Source organism: Oncorhynchus masou, chromosome 28 (genome assembly GCF_036934945.1).
Source record: "Oncorhynchus masou masou isolate Uvic2021 chromosome 28, UVic_Omas_1.1, whole genome shotgun sequence".
Lineage (NCBI taxonomy): Eukaryota > Metazoa > Chordata > Actinopteri > Salmoniformes > Salmonidae > Oncorhynchus > Oncorhynchus masou.
Window position 1 is genome coordinate 2935991 of NC_088239.1, and position 14759 is coordinate 2950749.

The following is a 14759-nucleotide window of genomic DNA, read 5'->3' on the forward strand; positions in this document are numbered from 1 at the left end:
CAGAGCTGTTTCCCCAACAGAACAGAACAGAACTGTTTCCCCAACAGAACAGAGCTGTTTCCCCAACAGAACAGAGCTGTTTCCCCAACAGAACAGAGCTGTTTCCCCAACAGAACAGAGCTGTTTCCCCAACAGAACAGAACAGAGCTGTTTCCCCAACAGAACAGAACAGAACTGTTTCCCCAACAGAACAGAGCAGGCAGAACAGAGCTGTTTCCCCAACAGAACAGAGCTGTTTCCCCAACAGAACAGAGCAGGCAGAACAGAGCTGTTACCCCAACAGAACAGAGCTGTTTCCCCAACAGAACAGAGCTGTTTCCCCAACAGAACAGAGCAGAGCTGTTTCCCCAACAGAACAGAGCAGGCAGAACAGAGCTGTTTCCCCAACAGAACAGAGCTGTTTCCCCAACAGAACAGAGCAGGCAGAACAGAGCTGTTTCACCAACAGAACAGAGCTGTTTCACCAACAGAACAGAGCAGGCAGAACAGAGCTGTTTCACCAACAGAACAGAGCTGTTTCCCCAACAGAACAGAGCAGGCAGAACAGAGCTGTTTCCCCAACAGAACAGAGCTGTTTCACCAACAGAACAGAGCAGGCAGAACAGAGCTGTTTCACCAACAGAACAGAGCTGTTTCACCAACAGAACAGAGCTGTTTCACCAACAGAACAGAGCTGTTTCCGAAACAGAACAGAGCTGTTTCCCCAACAGAACAGAGCTGTTTCCCCAACAGAACAGAGCTGTTTCCCCAACAGAACAGAGCAGGCAGAATAGAGCTGTTTCCCCAACCGAACAGAGCAGGCAGAACAGAGCTGTTTCCCCAACAGAACAGAGCCGTTTCCCCAACAGAACAGAGCTGTTTCCCCAACCGAACAGAGCAGGCTGTTTCCCCAACAGAACAGAACAGCGCTGTTTCCCCAACAGAACAGAACAGCGCTGTTTCCCCAACAGAACAGAGCTGTTTCCCCAACAGAACAGAGCTGTTTCCCCAACAGAACAGAGCAGGCAGAACAGAGCTGTTTCCCCAACAGAACAGAGCTGTTTCCCCAACAGAACAGAGCTGTTTCCCCAACAGAACAGAGCTGTTTCCCCAAAAGAGCAGAGCTGTTTCCCCAACAGAACAGAGCTGTTTCCCCAACAGAACAGAGCAGGCAGAACAGAGCCGTTTCCCCAACAGAACAGAGCTGTTTGACCAACAGAACAGAGCAGGCAGAACAGAGCCGTTTCCCCAACAGAACAGAGCTGTTTGACCAACCAACAGAACAGAGCTGTTTCCCCAACAGAACAGAGCAGGCAGAACAGAGCTGTTTGACCAACAGAACAGAGCCGTTTCCCCAAAAGAGCAGAGCTGTTTCCCCAACAGAACAGAGCTGTTTCTCCAACAGAACAGAGCTGTTTCCCCAACAGAACAGAGCTGTTTGACCAACAGAACAGAGCCGGCAGAACAGAGCCGTTTCCCCAACAGGACAGAGCTGTTTACCCAACAGAACAGAGCTGTTTCCCCAACAGAACAGAGCTGTTTCTCCAACAGAACAGAGCTGTTTCACCAACAGAACAGAGCAGGCAGAACAGAGCTGTTTCCCCAACAGAACAGAGCAGGCAGAACAGAGCCGTTTCCCCAACAGAACAGAGCTGTTTGACCAACAGAACAGAGCAGGCAGAACAGAGCCGTTTCCCCAACAGAACAGAGCTGTTTGACCAACAGAACAGAGCTGTTTCCCCAACAGAACAGAGCAGGCAGAACAGAGCCGTTTCCCCAACAGAACAGAGCTGTTTGACCAACAGAACAGAGCTGTTTCCCCAACAGAACAGAGCTGTTTCCCCAAAACAGAACAGAGCCGTTTCCCCAACAGAACAGAGCTGTTTGACCAACAGAACAGAGCTGTTTCCCCAACAGAACAGAACAGGCAGAACAGAGCTGTTTCCCCAACAGAACAGAGCTGTTTCCCCAACAGAACAGAGCTGTTTCCCCAACAGAACAGAGCTGTTTCCCCAACAGAACAGAGCTGTTTCCCCAACAGAACAGAGCTGTTTCCCCAACAGAACAGAACAGAGCTGTTTCCCCAACAGAACAGAACAGAGCTGTTTCCCCAACAGAACAGAGCTGTTTCACCAACAGAACAGAGCAGGCAGAACAGAGCTGTTTCCCCAACAGAACAGAACAGGCAGAACAGAGCCGTTTCCCCAACAGAACAGAACAGGCAGAACAGAGCCGTTTCCCCAACAGAACAGAACAGGCAGAACAGAGCTGTTTCCCCAACAGAACAGAGCTGTTTCCCCAACAGAACAGAGCAGGCAGAACAGAGCTGTTTCCCCAACAGAACAGAACAGGCAGAACAGAGCCGTTTCCCCAACAGAACAGAACTGTTTCCCCAACAGAACAGAGCTGTTTCCCCAACAGAACAGAGCTGTTTCCCCAACAGAACAGAGCTGTTTCCCCAACAGAACAGAGCTGTTTCCCCAACAGAACAGAGCTGTTTCCCCAACAGAACAGAGCTGTTTCCCCAACAGAACAGAGCTGTTTCCCCAACAGAACAGAGCAGGCAGAACAGAGCTGTTTGACCAACAGAACAGAGCTGTTTCCCCAACAGAACAGAGCTGTTTCTCCAACAGAACAGAGCTGTTTCTCCAACAGAACAGAGCTGTTTCTCCAACAGAACAGAGCTGTTTCCCCAACAGAACAGAGCTGTTTCCCCAACAGAACAGAGCTGTTTCCCCAACAGAACAGAGCTGTTTCCCCAACAGAACAGAGCAGGCAGAACAGAGCTGTTTCCCCAACAGAACAGAGCTGTTTCCCCAACAGAACAGAGCAGGCAGAACAGAGCTGTTTCACCAACAGAACAGAGCTGTTTCACCAACAGAACAGAGCAGGCAGAACAGAGCTGTTTCACCAACAGAACAGAGCTGTTTCCCCAACAGAACAGAGCAGGCAGAACAGAGCTGTTTCCCCAACAGAACAGAGCTGTTTCACCAACAGAACAGAGCAGGCAGAACAGAGCTGTTTCACCAACAGAACAGAGCTGTTTCACCAACAGAACAGAGCTGTTTCACCAACAGAACAGAGCTGTTTCCGAAACAGAACAGAGCTGTTTCCCCAACAGAACAGAGCTGTTTCCCCAACAGAACAGAGCTGTTTCCCCAACAGAACAGAGCAGGCAGAATAGAGCTGTTTCCCCAACCGAACAGAGCAGGCAGAACAGAGCTGTTTCCCCAACAGAACAGAGCCGTTTCCCCAACAGAACAGAGCTGTTTCCCCAACCGAACAGAGCAGGCTGTTTCCCCAACAGAACAGAACAGCGCTGTTTCCCCAACAGAACAGAACAGCGCTGTTTCCCCAACAGAACAGAGCTGTTTCCCCAACAGAACAGAGCTGTTTCCCCAACAGAACAGAGCAGGCAGAACAGAGCTGTTTCCCCAACAGAACAGAGCTGTTTCCCCAACAGAACAGAGCTGTTTCCCCAACAGAACAGAGCTGTTTCCCCAAAAGAGCAGAGCTGTTTCCCCAACAGAACAGAGCTGTTTCCCCAACAGAACAGAGCAGGCAGAACAGAGCCGTTTCCCCAACAGAACAGAGCTGTTTGACCAACAGAACAGAGCAGGCAGAACAGAGCCGTTTCCCCAACAGAACAGAGCTGTTTGACCAACAGAACAGAGCTGTTTCCCCAACAGAACAGAGCAGGCAGAACAGAGCTGTTTGACCAACAGAACAGAGCCGTTTCCCCAAAAGAGCAGAGCTGTTTCCCCAACAGAACAGAGCTGTTTCTCCAACAGAACAGAGCTGTTTCCCCAACAGAACAGAGCTGTTTGACCAACAGAACAGAGCCGGCAGAACAGAGCCGTTTCCCCAACAGGACAGAGCTGTTTACCCAACAGAACAGAGCTGTTTCCCCAACAGAACAGAGCTGTTTCTCCAACAGAACAGAGCTGTTTCACCAACAGAACAGAGCAGGCAGAACAGAGCTGTTTCCCCAACAGAACAGAGCAGGCAGAACAGAGCCGTTTCCCCAACAGAACAGAGCTGTTTGACCAACAGAACAGAGCAGGCAGAACAGAGCCGTTTCCCCAACAGAACAGAGCTGTTTGACCAACAGAACAGAGCTGTTTCCCCAACAGAACAGAGCAGGCAGAACAGAGCCGTTTCCCCAACAGAACAGAGCTGTTTGACCAACAGAACAGAGCTGTTTCCCCAACAGAACAGAGCTGTTTCCCCAAAACAGAACAGAGCCGTTTCCCCAACAGAACAGAGCTGTTTGACCAACAGAACAGAGCTGTTTCCCCAACAGAACAGAACAGGCAGAACAGAGCTGTTTCCCCAACAGAACAGAGCTGTTTCCCCAACAGAACAGAGCTGTTTCCCCAACAGAACAGAGCTGTTTCCCCAACAGAACAGAGCTGTTTCCCCAACAGAACAGAGCTGTTTCCCCAACAGAACAGAACAGAGCTGTTTCCCCAACAGAACAGAACAGAGCTGTTTCCCCAACAGAACAGAGCTGTTTCACCAACAGAACAGAGCAGGCAGAACAGAGCTGTTTCCCCAACAGAACAGAACAGGCAGAACAGAGCCGTTTCCCCAACAGAACAGAACAGGCAGAACAGAGCCGTTTCCCCAACAGAACAGAACAGGCAGAACAGAGCTGTTTCCCCAACAGAACAGAGCTGTTTCCCCAACAGAACAGAGCAGGCAGAACAGAGCTGTTTCCCCAACAGAACAGAACAGGCAGAACAGAGCCGTTTCCCCAACAGAACAGAACTGTTTCCCCAACAGAACAGAGCTGTTTCCCCAACAGAACAGAGCTGTTTCCCCAACAGAACAGAGCTGTTTCCCCAACAGAACAGAGCTGTTTCCCCAACAGAACAGAGCTGTTTCCCCAACAGAACAGAGCTGTTTCCCCAACAGAACAGAGCTGTTTCCCCAACAGAACAGAGCAGGCAGAACAGAGCTGTTTGACCAACAGAACAGAGCTGTTTCTCCAACAGAACAGAGCTGTTTCTCCAACAGAACAGAGCTGTTTCCCCAACAGAACAGAGCTGTTTGACCAACAGAACAGAGCTGTTTCCCCAACAGAACAGAGCTGTTTCTCCAACAGAACAGAGCTGTTTCTCCAACAGAACAGAGCTGTTTCTCCAACAGAACAGAGCTGTTTCCCCAACAGAACAGAGCTGTTTCCCCAACAGAACAGAGCTGTTTCCCCAACAGAACAGAGCTGTTTCCCCAACAGAACAGAGCAGGCAGAACAGAGCTGTTTCACCAACAGAACAGAGCTGTTTCACCAACAGAACAGAGCAGGCAGAACAGAGCTGTTTCACCAACAGAACAGAGCTGTTTCTCCAACAGAACAGAGCCGTTTCCCCAACAGAACAGAGCTGTTTGACCAACAGAACAGAGCTGTTTGACCAACAGAACAGAGCAGGCAGAACAGAGCTGTTTGACCAACAGAACAGAGCTGTTTCCCCAAAAGAGCAGAGCTGTTTCCCCAACAGAACAGAGCTGTTTCTCCAACAGAACAGAGCTGTTTCTCCAACAGAACAGAGCTGTTTCCCCAACAGAACAGAGCTGTTTCCCCAACAGAACAGAGCTGTTTCCCCAACAGAACAGAGCTGTTTCCCCAACAGAACAGAGCTGTTTCCCCAACAGAACAGAGCTGTTTCCCCAACAGAACAGAGCTGTTTCCCCAACAGAACAGAGCAGGCAGAACAGAGCCGTTTCCCCAACAGAACAGAGCTGTTTGACCAACAGAACAGAGCCGGCAGAACAGAGCCGTTTCCCCAACAGAACAGAGCTGTTTACCCAAAAGAACAGAGCTGTTTGACCAACAGAACAGAGCCGTTTCCCCAAAAGAGCAGAGCTGTTTCCCCAACAGAACAGAGCTGTTTCTCCAACAGAACAGAGCTGTTTCTCCAACAGAACAGAGCCGTTTCCCCAACAGAACAGAGCTGTTTGACCAACAGAACAGAGCAGGCAGAACAGAGCCGTTTCCCCAACAGAACAGAGCTGTTTCCCCAACAGAACAGAGCTGTTTGACCAACAGAACAGAGCAGGCAGAACAGAGCCGTTTCCCCAACAGAACAGAGCTGTTTCCCCAACAGAACAGAGCTGTTTCCCCAACAGAACAGAGCTGTTTCCCCAACAGAACAGAGCAGGCAGAACAGAGCCGTTTCCCCAACAGAACAGAGCTGTTTGACCAACAGAACAGAGCCGTTTCCCCAAAAGAGCAGAGCTGTTTCCCCAACAGAACAGAGCTGTTTGACCAACAGAACAGAGCTGTTTCTCCAACAGAACAGAGCAGGCAGAACAGAGCTGTTTGACCAACAGAACAGAGCAGGCAGAACAGAGCTGTTTGACCAACAGAACAGAGCTGTTTCTCCAACAGAACAGAGCAGGCAGAACAGAGCTGTTTGACCAACAGAACAGAGCTGTTTGACCAAAAGAACAGAGCTGTTTCCCCAACAGAACAGAGATGTTTCCCCAACAGAACAGAGCTGTTTACCCAACAGAACAGAGCAGGCAGAACAGAGCTGTTTGACCAACAGAATAGAGCTGTTTACCCAACAGAACAGAGCTGTTTACCCAACAGAACAGAGCTGTTTACCCAACAGAACAGAGCAGGCAGAACAGAGATGTTTACCCAACAGAACAGAGCTGTTTACCCAACAGAACAGAGCTGTTTACCCAACAGAACAGAGCTGTTTACCCAACAGAACAGAGCAGGCAGAACAGAGATGTTTCCCCAACAGAACAGAGCTGTTTACCCAACAGAACAGAGCTGGGAGAAAAGATCTGTTTCCCGGCACCAGGGAGAGGAGGCTAACACAGTGCTAGGACCAGGCTAACAGCACCAGGCTAATGGCTAACGACACCAGGGAGGGCAGGTTAACACAGTGCTAGGACCAGGCTAACAGCACCAGGCTAATGGCTAACGATACCAGGGAGAGGAGGCTAACACAGTGCTAGGACCAGGCTAACAGCACCAGGCTAATTTTTAGTTATTTATTTTATTTCATCTTTATTTAACCAGGTAGGCAAGTTGAGAACAAGTTCTCATTTACAATTTCGACCTGGCCAAGATAAAGCAAAGCAGTTCGACACATACAACGACACAGAGTTACACATGGAGTAAAACAAACATATAGTCAATAATACAGTAGAAACAAGACTATATACAATGTGAGCAAATGAGGTGAGATAAGGTAGGTAAAGGCAAAAAAAGGCCATGGTGGCAAAGTAAATAGAATATAGCAAGTAAAACACTGGAATGGTAGATTTGCAGTGGAAGAATGTGCAAAGTAGAAATAAAAATAAATGGGGTGCAAAGGAGCAAAATATATAAATGAAATAAATAAATACAGTAGGGAAAGAGGTAGTTGTTTGGGGTAAATTATAGGTGGGCTATGTACAGGTGCAGTAATCTGTGAGCTGCTCTGACAGTTGGTGCTTAAAGCTGGTGAGGGAGATAAGGGTTTCCAGTTTCAGAGATTTTTGTAGTTTGTTCCAGTCATTGGCAGCAGAGAACTGGAAGGAGAGGCGGCCAAAGAAAGAATTGGTTTTGGGAGTGACCAGAGAGATATACCTGCTGGAGCGTGTGCTACAGGTGGGTGATGCTATGGTGACCAGTGAGCTGAGATAAGGGGGGACTTTACCTAGCAGGGTCTTGTAGATGACATGGAGCCAGTGGGTTTGGAGACGAGTATGAAGCGAGGGCCAGCCAACGAGAGCGTACAGGTCTCAAATGGTGGGTAGTATATGGGGCTTTGGTGACAAAACGGATTGCACTGTGATAGACTGCATCCAATTTGTTGAGTAGGGGTTTGGAGGCTATTTTGTAAATGACATCGCCGAGGTCGAGGATTGGTAGGATGGTCAGTTTTACAAGGGTGTGTTTCGCAGCATGAGTGAAAGATGCTTTGTTGCGAAATAGGAAGCCAATTCTAGATTTAACTTTGGGTTGGAGATTTGATGTGGATCTGGTAGGAGAGTTTACAGTCTAACCAGACATTTAGGTATTTGTAGTTGTCCACGTATTCTAAGTCAGAGCCGTCCAGAGTAGTGATGTTGGACAGGCAGGCAGGTGCAGGCAGCGATCGGTTGAAGAGCATGCATTTAGTTTTACTTGTATTTAAGAACAATTGGAGGCCACGGAAGGAGAGTTGTATGGCATTGAAGCTTGCCTGGAGGGTTGTTAACACAGTGTCCAAAGAAGGGCCAGAAGTATACAGAATGGTGTCATCTGCGTAGAGGTGGATCAGAGACTCACCGGCAGCAAGAGCGACATCATTGATGTATACAGAGAAGAGAGTCGGTCCAAGAATTGAACCCTGTGGCACCCCCATAGAGACTGCCAGAGGTCCGGACAGCAGACACACTGAACTCTATCAGAGAAGTAGTTGGTGAACCAGGCGAGGCAGTCATTTGAGAAATCAAGGCTGTCGAGTCTGCCAATGAGGATGTGGTGATTGACAGAGTCGAAAGCCTTGGCCAGATCAATGAATACGGCTGCACAGTAATGTTTCTTATCGATGGCGGTTAAGATACCATATAGGACCTTGAGCGTGGCTGAGGTGCACCCATGACCAGCTCTGAAACCAGATTGCAATAGCAGAGATGGTATGGTGAGTTTCGAAATGGTCGGTAATCTGTTTGTTGACTTGTCTTTCGAAGACCTTAGAAAGGCTGGGAAGGATAGATATAGGTCTTTAGCAGATTGGGTCAAGAGTGTCCCCCCCTTTGAAGAGGGGGATGACCGCAACTGCTTTCCAATCTTTGGGAATCTCAGACGACATGAAAGAGAGGTTGAACAGGCAAGTAATAGGGGTGGCAACAATTTCGGCAGGTAATTTTAGAAAGAAGAGGTCCAGATTGTCTAACCCGGCTGATTTGTAGGGGTCCAGATTTTGCAGCTCTTTCAGAACATCAGCTGACTGGATTTGGGAGAAGGAGAAATGGGGAAGGCTAGGCGAGTTGCTGTGGGTGGTGCAGGGCTGTTGACCGGGGTAGGAATAGCCAGGTGGAAAGCATGGCCAGCCGTAAAAAAATCTGCTTATTGAAATTCTCAATTATAGTGGATTTTTCAGCTAATGGCTAACAATACCAGGGAGGGCAGGTTAACACAGTGCTAGGACCAGGCTTACAGCACCAGGACAGGCTAATGGCACCAGGAAGGGCAGGTTAACACAGTGCTAGGACCAGGCTAACAAAACAAGGACATGCTACTGGCACCAGGGAGGACAGGTTAACACAGTGCCAGGACCAGACTAACAGCACCAGGACAGGCTAATGGCACCAGCCTAACAGCACAAAGACAGGCTAATGACACCAGGGAGGGCAGGTTAACACAGTGCTAGGACCAGGCTAACAGCACCAGGACAGGCTAATGGCACCAGGGAAGACAGGTTAACACAGTGCAAGGACCAGGCTAATGGCTAGCAGCACCAGGACAGGCTAATGGCACCAGGAAGGGAAGGCTAACATGGTGCTAGGACTAGGCTAACAGCACCAGAGAGGGCAATAGTACAGTTTGTCCATTTTGAGATGCTGTAGCCAGTATATACTTCCTCAAAATAGTCTAAGCTAAGCTAACTCAAGAAACCTGTCATTCATTTTGACTTTTTGCAGAGATCTTAGTCGCGCAATTTTATGTCTAACTAAAACGTTTAGTGCAGTATTTCTTAATTAATACATTTTTATGAAAGCGAGTCGTCTACCATTGATTGACAAGGACTTTATTGAAGAATCCCTTCTGTTGACCAATCACTGACAAAGGGGTGTAGACTTTGGCTTGCCTCAAGAAAAAAAATGTGTGCCCAAACCAGAAAAATTACCGACTTCCAGAGTGAACAAATACGCACCAGGGAGGGAGGGCTAACGGCACCAAGGAGGGAGGGCTAATGGCACCAAGGAGGGAGGGAGGGATAACGGCACCAAGGAGGGAGGGCAAACGGCACCAAGGAGGGAGGACAAACGGCACCAAGGAGGGAGGACAAACGGCACCAAGGAGGGAGGGCAAACGGCACCAAGGAGGGAGGGCTAACGGCACCAAGGAGGGAGGGCTAACGGCACTAAGGAGGCAGGGCTAACGGCACTAAGGAGGCAGGGCTAACGGCACTAAGGAGGCAGGGCTAACGGCACCAAGGAGGGAGGGCTAACGGCACCAAGGAGGGGGGGCAGTCTAACAGCACCAAGGAGGGAGGGCAGTCTAACGGCACCAAGGAGGGAGGGCAGGCTAACGGCACCAGGGAGGGAGGGAGGGCTAACGGCACCAAGGAGGGAGGGAGGGCTAACGGCACCAAGGAGGGAGGGAGGGCTAACGGCACCAAGGAGGGAGGGAGGGCTAACGGCACCAAGGAGGGAGGGAGGGCTAACGGCACCAAGGAGGAAGGGAGGGCTAACGGCACCAAGGAGGGAGGGAGGGCTAACGGCACCAAGGAGGGAGGGAGGGCTAACGGCACCAAGGAGGGAGGGAGGGCTAACGGCACCAAGGAGGGAGGGAGGGCTAACGGCACCAAGGAGGGAGGGAGGGCTAACGGCACCAAGGAGGGAGGGAGGGCTAACGGCACCAAGGAGGGAGGGAGGGCTAACGGCACCAAGGAGGGAGGGCAAACGGCACCAAGGAGGGAGGGAGGGCTAACGGCACCAAGGAGGGAGGGAGGGCTAACGGCACCAAGGAGGGAGGGCAAACGGCACCAAGGAGGGAGGGAGGGCTAACGGCACCAAGGAGGGAGGGAGGGCTAACGGCACCAAGGAGGGAGGGAGGGCTAACGGCACCAAGGAGGGAGGGCAAACGGCACCAAGGAGGGAGGGAGGGCTAACGGCACCAAGGAGGAGGGAGGGCTAACGGCACCAAGGAGGGAGGGCAAACGGCACCAAGGAGGGAGGGAGGGGGAGGGCTAACGGCACCAAAGAGGGAGGGAGGGCTAACGGCACCAAGGAGGGAGGGAGGGCTAACGGCACCAAAGAGGGAGGGAGGGCTAACGGCACCAAGGAGGGAGGGAGGGCTAACGGCACCAAAGAGGGAGGGAGGGCTAACGGCACCAAGGAGGGAGGGAGGGCTAACGGCACCAAGGAGGGAGGGAGGGCTAACGGCACCAAGGAGGGAGGGAGGGCTAACGGCACCAAGAAGGGAGGGAGGGCTAACGGCACCAAGGAGGGAGGGAGGGCTAACGGCACCAAGGAGGGAGGGAGGGCTAACGGCACCAAGGAGGGAGGGAGGGCTAACGGCACCAAGGAGGGAGGGCAAACGGCACCAAGGAGGGAGGGAGGGCAAACGGCACCAAGGAGGGAGGGAGGGCAAACGGCACCAAAGAGGGAGGGAGGGCAAACGGCACCAAGGAGGGAGGGAGGGCTAACGGCACCAAGGAGGGAGGGAGGGCTAACGGCACCAAGGAGGGAGGGAGGGCTAACGGCACCAAGGAGGGAGGGAGGGCTAACGGCACCAAGGAGGGAGGGAGGGCTAACGGCACCAAGGAGGGAGGGCTAACGGCACCAAGGAGGGAGGGAGGGCTAACGGCACCAAGGAGGGAGGGCAAACGGCACCAAGGAGGGAGGGCAAACGGCACCAAGGAGGGCTAACGGCACCAAGGAGGGAGGGCAAACGGCACCAAGGAGGGAGGGAGGGCTAACGGCACCAGGAAGGGAGCGCGGGCAGGCAGGCTAACCCCGTTGACCTGACCCAGATATTATCCAGCAGAGCCTCCCTCTACATCCAGATGTGATGCACCATGGGATTACTAACTCCACTGCTGTCTCCCTCCACCTCTCTACACACAAAGCCACATGCTGCTCTAATGAGGCATCCCAACATGACCCCGCAGTCCATCTACCCTGGTCTGTCTGCACGAGCACAGCTCTCTCTATCTCTGTGTTAATCTCTCTTTCTCTCTCCCAGTTTATCTCGCTCTCCCTGTCTCTCTTTCCTCTCTCTCCCCCCTTTCCCCCCCTCGCTCCCCCTGCCTCCCCCCTCTCTCCCTGCCTCTCCACCTCTCCCTCTGTTATCGCATTCTCTCAGGGTCTTCAGCTGAAATCAAGTGTAATAAAAGCAACATAGGGTTCCCTCTTATGTGACTTATGGTTTGACTAGAAATATAAATATTTCAATTTGGTTAATTACTATGTTATTATTATTATGACACATACTTATCTCCATCTGAACCCTAGGACATTGCTGTCATGGACAACTGTAAATTAGAATATAGTCATTTAAAACTTCAATGATAACCAACTTTAGCATACTACTCCAACATATAAAATATTAACTTGTGCGAACAAACTACTGCAAAACAACTGTAAGAAATATTGACTCTATGATCTCAGAAAGGAAAGGGCCTGGCAGAATCCCACTAGTGCTCACAGTCTTGCGTTAGAATTAGACTTTCATCCATGTTTTGCAAACATTACATTTTCGAAAGTTGTTGCTAACATCATATTTTCAATTGTTTAAGGTTAAATTATTAAATCTGAATGTTTAACGTTAGGGTTAAGTACTGCATTAATACCGAAATCTTAAGGTTAGGCATTAGCTCCGAATGGTTAAGGTAGGGGTTAAGGTTTGGGATAGGTTTAAAACAAAACTCCCAAACCACAACACACTAGCAAAACCAAATCCTACTGGAAGGTAAGCGCGCTCACTGTTGCCCCAAGTGTCCGGTTTCTACGTCATCTCCCAACATCTCTCAGACACGGAAGGACGTCGAATACTACCCTGTGTCACGGTGACCTGGCTGGCAGAATCAGTGATCTTGCATTTTAAGCAAATCTGTGATATTTGTGACCGTGGCGAGAGGAGAAGGATGGGGTTTGGGGTGGGCAGTGTCTCTAGACTGTGACATTAAGCTTTATGCTAATTTATCAGGGACAGCCAGTACGCAGATGTCTTGTATTGAAGTTCAGGCGAGAATCACCTGCAACTTACAGAGACCACAATGTTACCATGTCATAACCTACAGACAGCGCATTTAGCTGCATTGTTGCTGTATTGTTTACTGTAGGCTGCTAGTGTATGTAATATAAATGATGAAGTAAACGTGTTATAACACAGCCAGCTGTTTTTTTTCCATAGTGGCCCGTTAGTTTCACTCTCTCTCCCCGTATGTAAATATTCACCCGTCACGATCTGATCCTTGCCGAGACATCCCGATATTAAAGAATTTAACTCTTTCTATGCAACAATGTAGCTATCGTAGCCATTACATTCTTGTAACAGCTCCAAATGTCAACTTGAGTTCCATGCAAGTTGCAAACTTTACCACGAATAAGTAAATGCAAGAAGTAGCATAAATGACAAGTAAAGCAACAAACATTGTGGGACAGAGTAAGTTATCAGCCTAGCTAAGTAGCTCAAATGTGGAAGAGATCAAGAAGGGACCAAAAAATTATACAAACGCAGCGCTCTACTGTACCATTTTGATCCGAGGTTTCGAGGCAAAAAGGAGTCCCAATATAACTCCTTATGCATCGACTTCCGTTGGCCATGAAAATGTTCGTTGGATTTTCACATTTCTTCAGTTTCTTCTTCTCCTCAATCTTTTTTCGCCTTCCTAGCATTCAGACAGACAAAAATGCAGAGGCTGCTTTTGCAGAAGGAATTGGTGATTGGAGCTCAGGGATCATATGGGCTTTTTGTCAGAAGTTTTAAAGGGACACGGTACTGCATTAAATACACATTCAAACCTACCGATTTTTTTCTTCTTCTGGGTTTTAAATGTGTGGTTAGTAAATTAGGGGTCTGTCAAGGCGGACCACTAAGCAGCAGAAAAACATAAGCCCCTGTCTTCAAAAGGTGTGCTTCTGAGGTGGGAATGGCATAATGCAGACTGACACGGTGGAATTATAAACTGGTAAAATGATGTAATGCTGCTAGTTTACTGTAACCTACAGTAAAGGTTTCATACAGAGTGGAACATCCTGTGGAATAGGGCATTATAGATTTGTTTTACTTTCACAGTTTTATATTGACTTATGACTGAGCAACAACTGTGATAAAGAACTGCTTGTAGAGACAGACAACTGTGATAAAGAACTGCTTGTAGAGACAGACAACTGTGATAAAGAACTGCTTGTAGAGACAGACAACTGTGATAAAGAACTGCTTGTAGAGACAGACAACTGTGATAAAGAACTGCTTGTAGAGACAGACAACTGTGATAAAGAACTGCTTAGACAGACAGACAGACAGACAGACAGACAGACAGACAGACAGACAGACAGACAGACAGACAGAACAAAGAAACCACAGAATCTGATTAATTTCATCTCAGGTTGCCAGTCATCAGTTAGACCCCTGAAAGCAACCAAAATCCCCGAAGGCATGCAGTGTATCAGTAAGATCCCCGAAGGCATGCAGTGTATCAGTAAGATCCCCGAAGGCATGCAGTGTATCAGTAAGATCCCCGAAGGCATGCAGTGTATCAGTAAGATCCCCGAAGGCATGCAGTGTATCAGTAAGATCCCTGAAGGCATGCAGTGTATCAGTAAGATCCCCGAAGGCATGCAGTGTATCAGTGAGACACCTGAAGGCATGCAGTGTATCAGTGAGACACCTGAAGGCATGCAGTGTATCAGTGAGACACCTGAAGGCATGCAGTGTATCAGTAAGTTCCCCGAAGGCATGCAGTGTATCAGTAAGATCCCCGAAGGCATGCAGTGTATCAATAAGATCCCCGAAGGCATGCAGTGTATCAGTGAGACACCTGAAGGCATGCAGTGTATCAGTAAGATCCCCGAAGGCATGCAGTGTATCAGTAAGATCCCCGAAGGCATGCAGTGTATCA

General features: G+C 49.5%; 1 protein-coding gene across 1 annotated transcript in view; it reads right to left on the reverse strand.

The window, feature by feature from the left end:
* zbtb47b (zinc finger and BTB domain containing 47b) overlaps window positions 1–13557 on the reverse strand; it is a 169459-nt gene extending 155902 nt beyond the window's left edge. The window contains 1 exon segment of the mRNA XM_064941131.1: window positions 13389–13557. Coding sequence (XP_064797203.1) covers window positions 13389–13391 — 3 coding nt within the window. The 5' untranslated portion in view covers window positions 13392–13557.
* Window positions 13558–14759: the final 1202 nt, after the last annotated feature.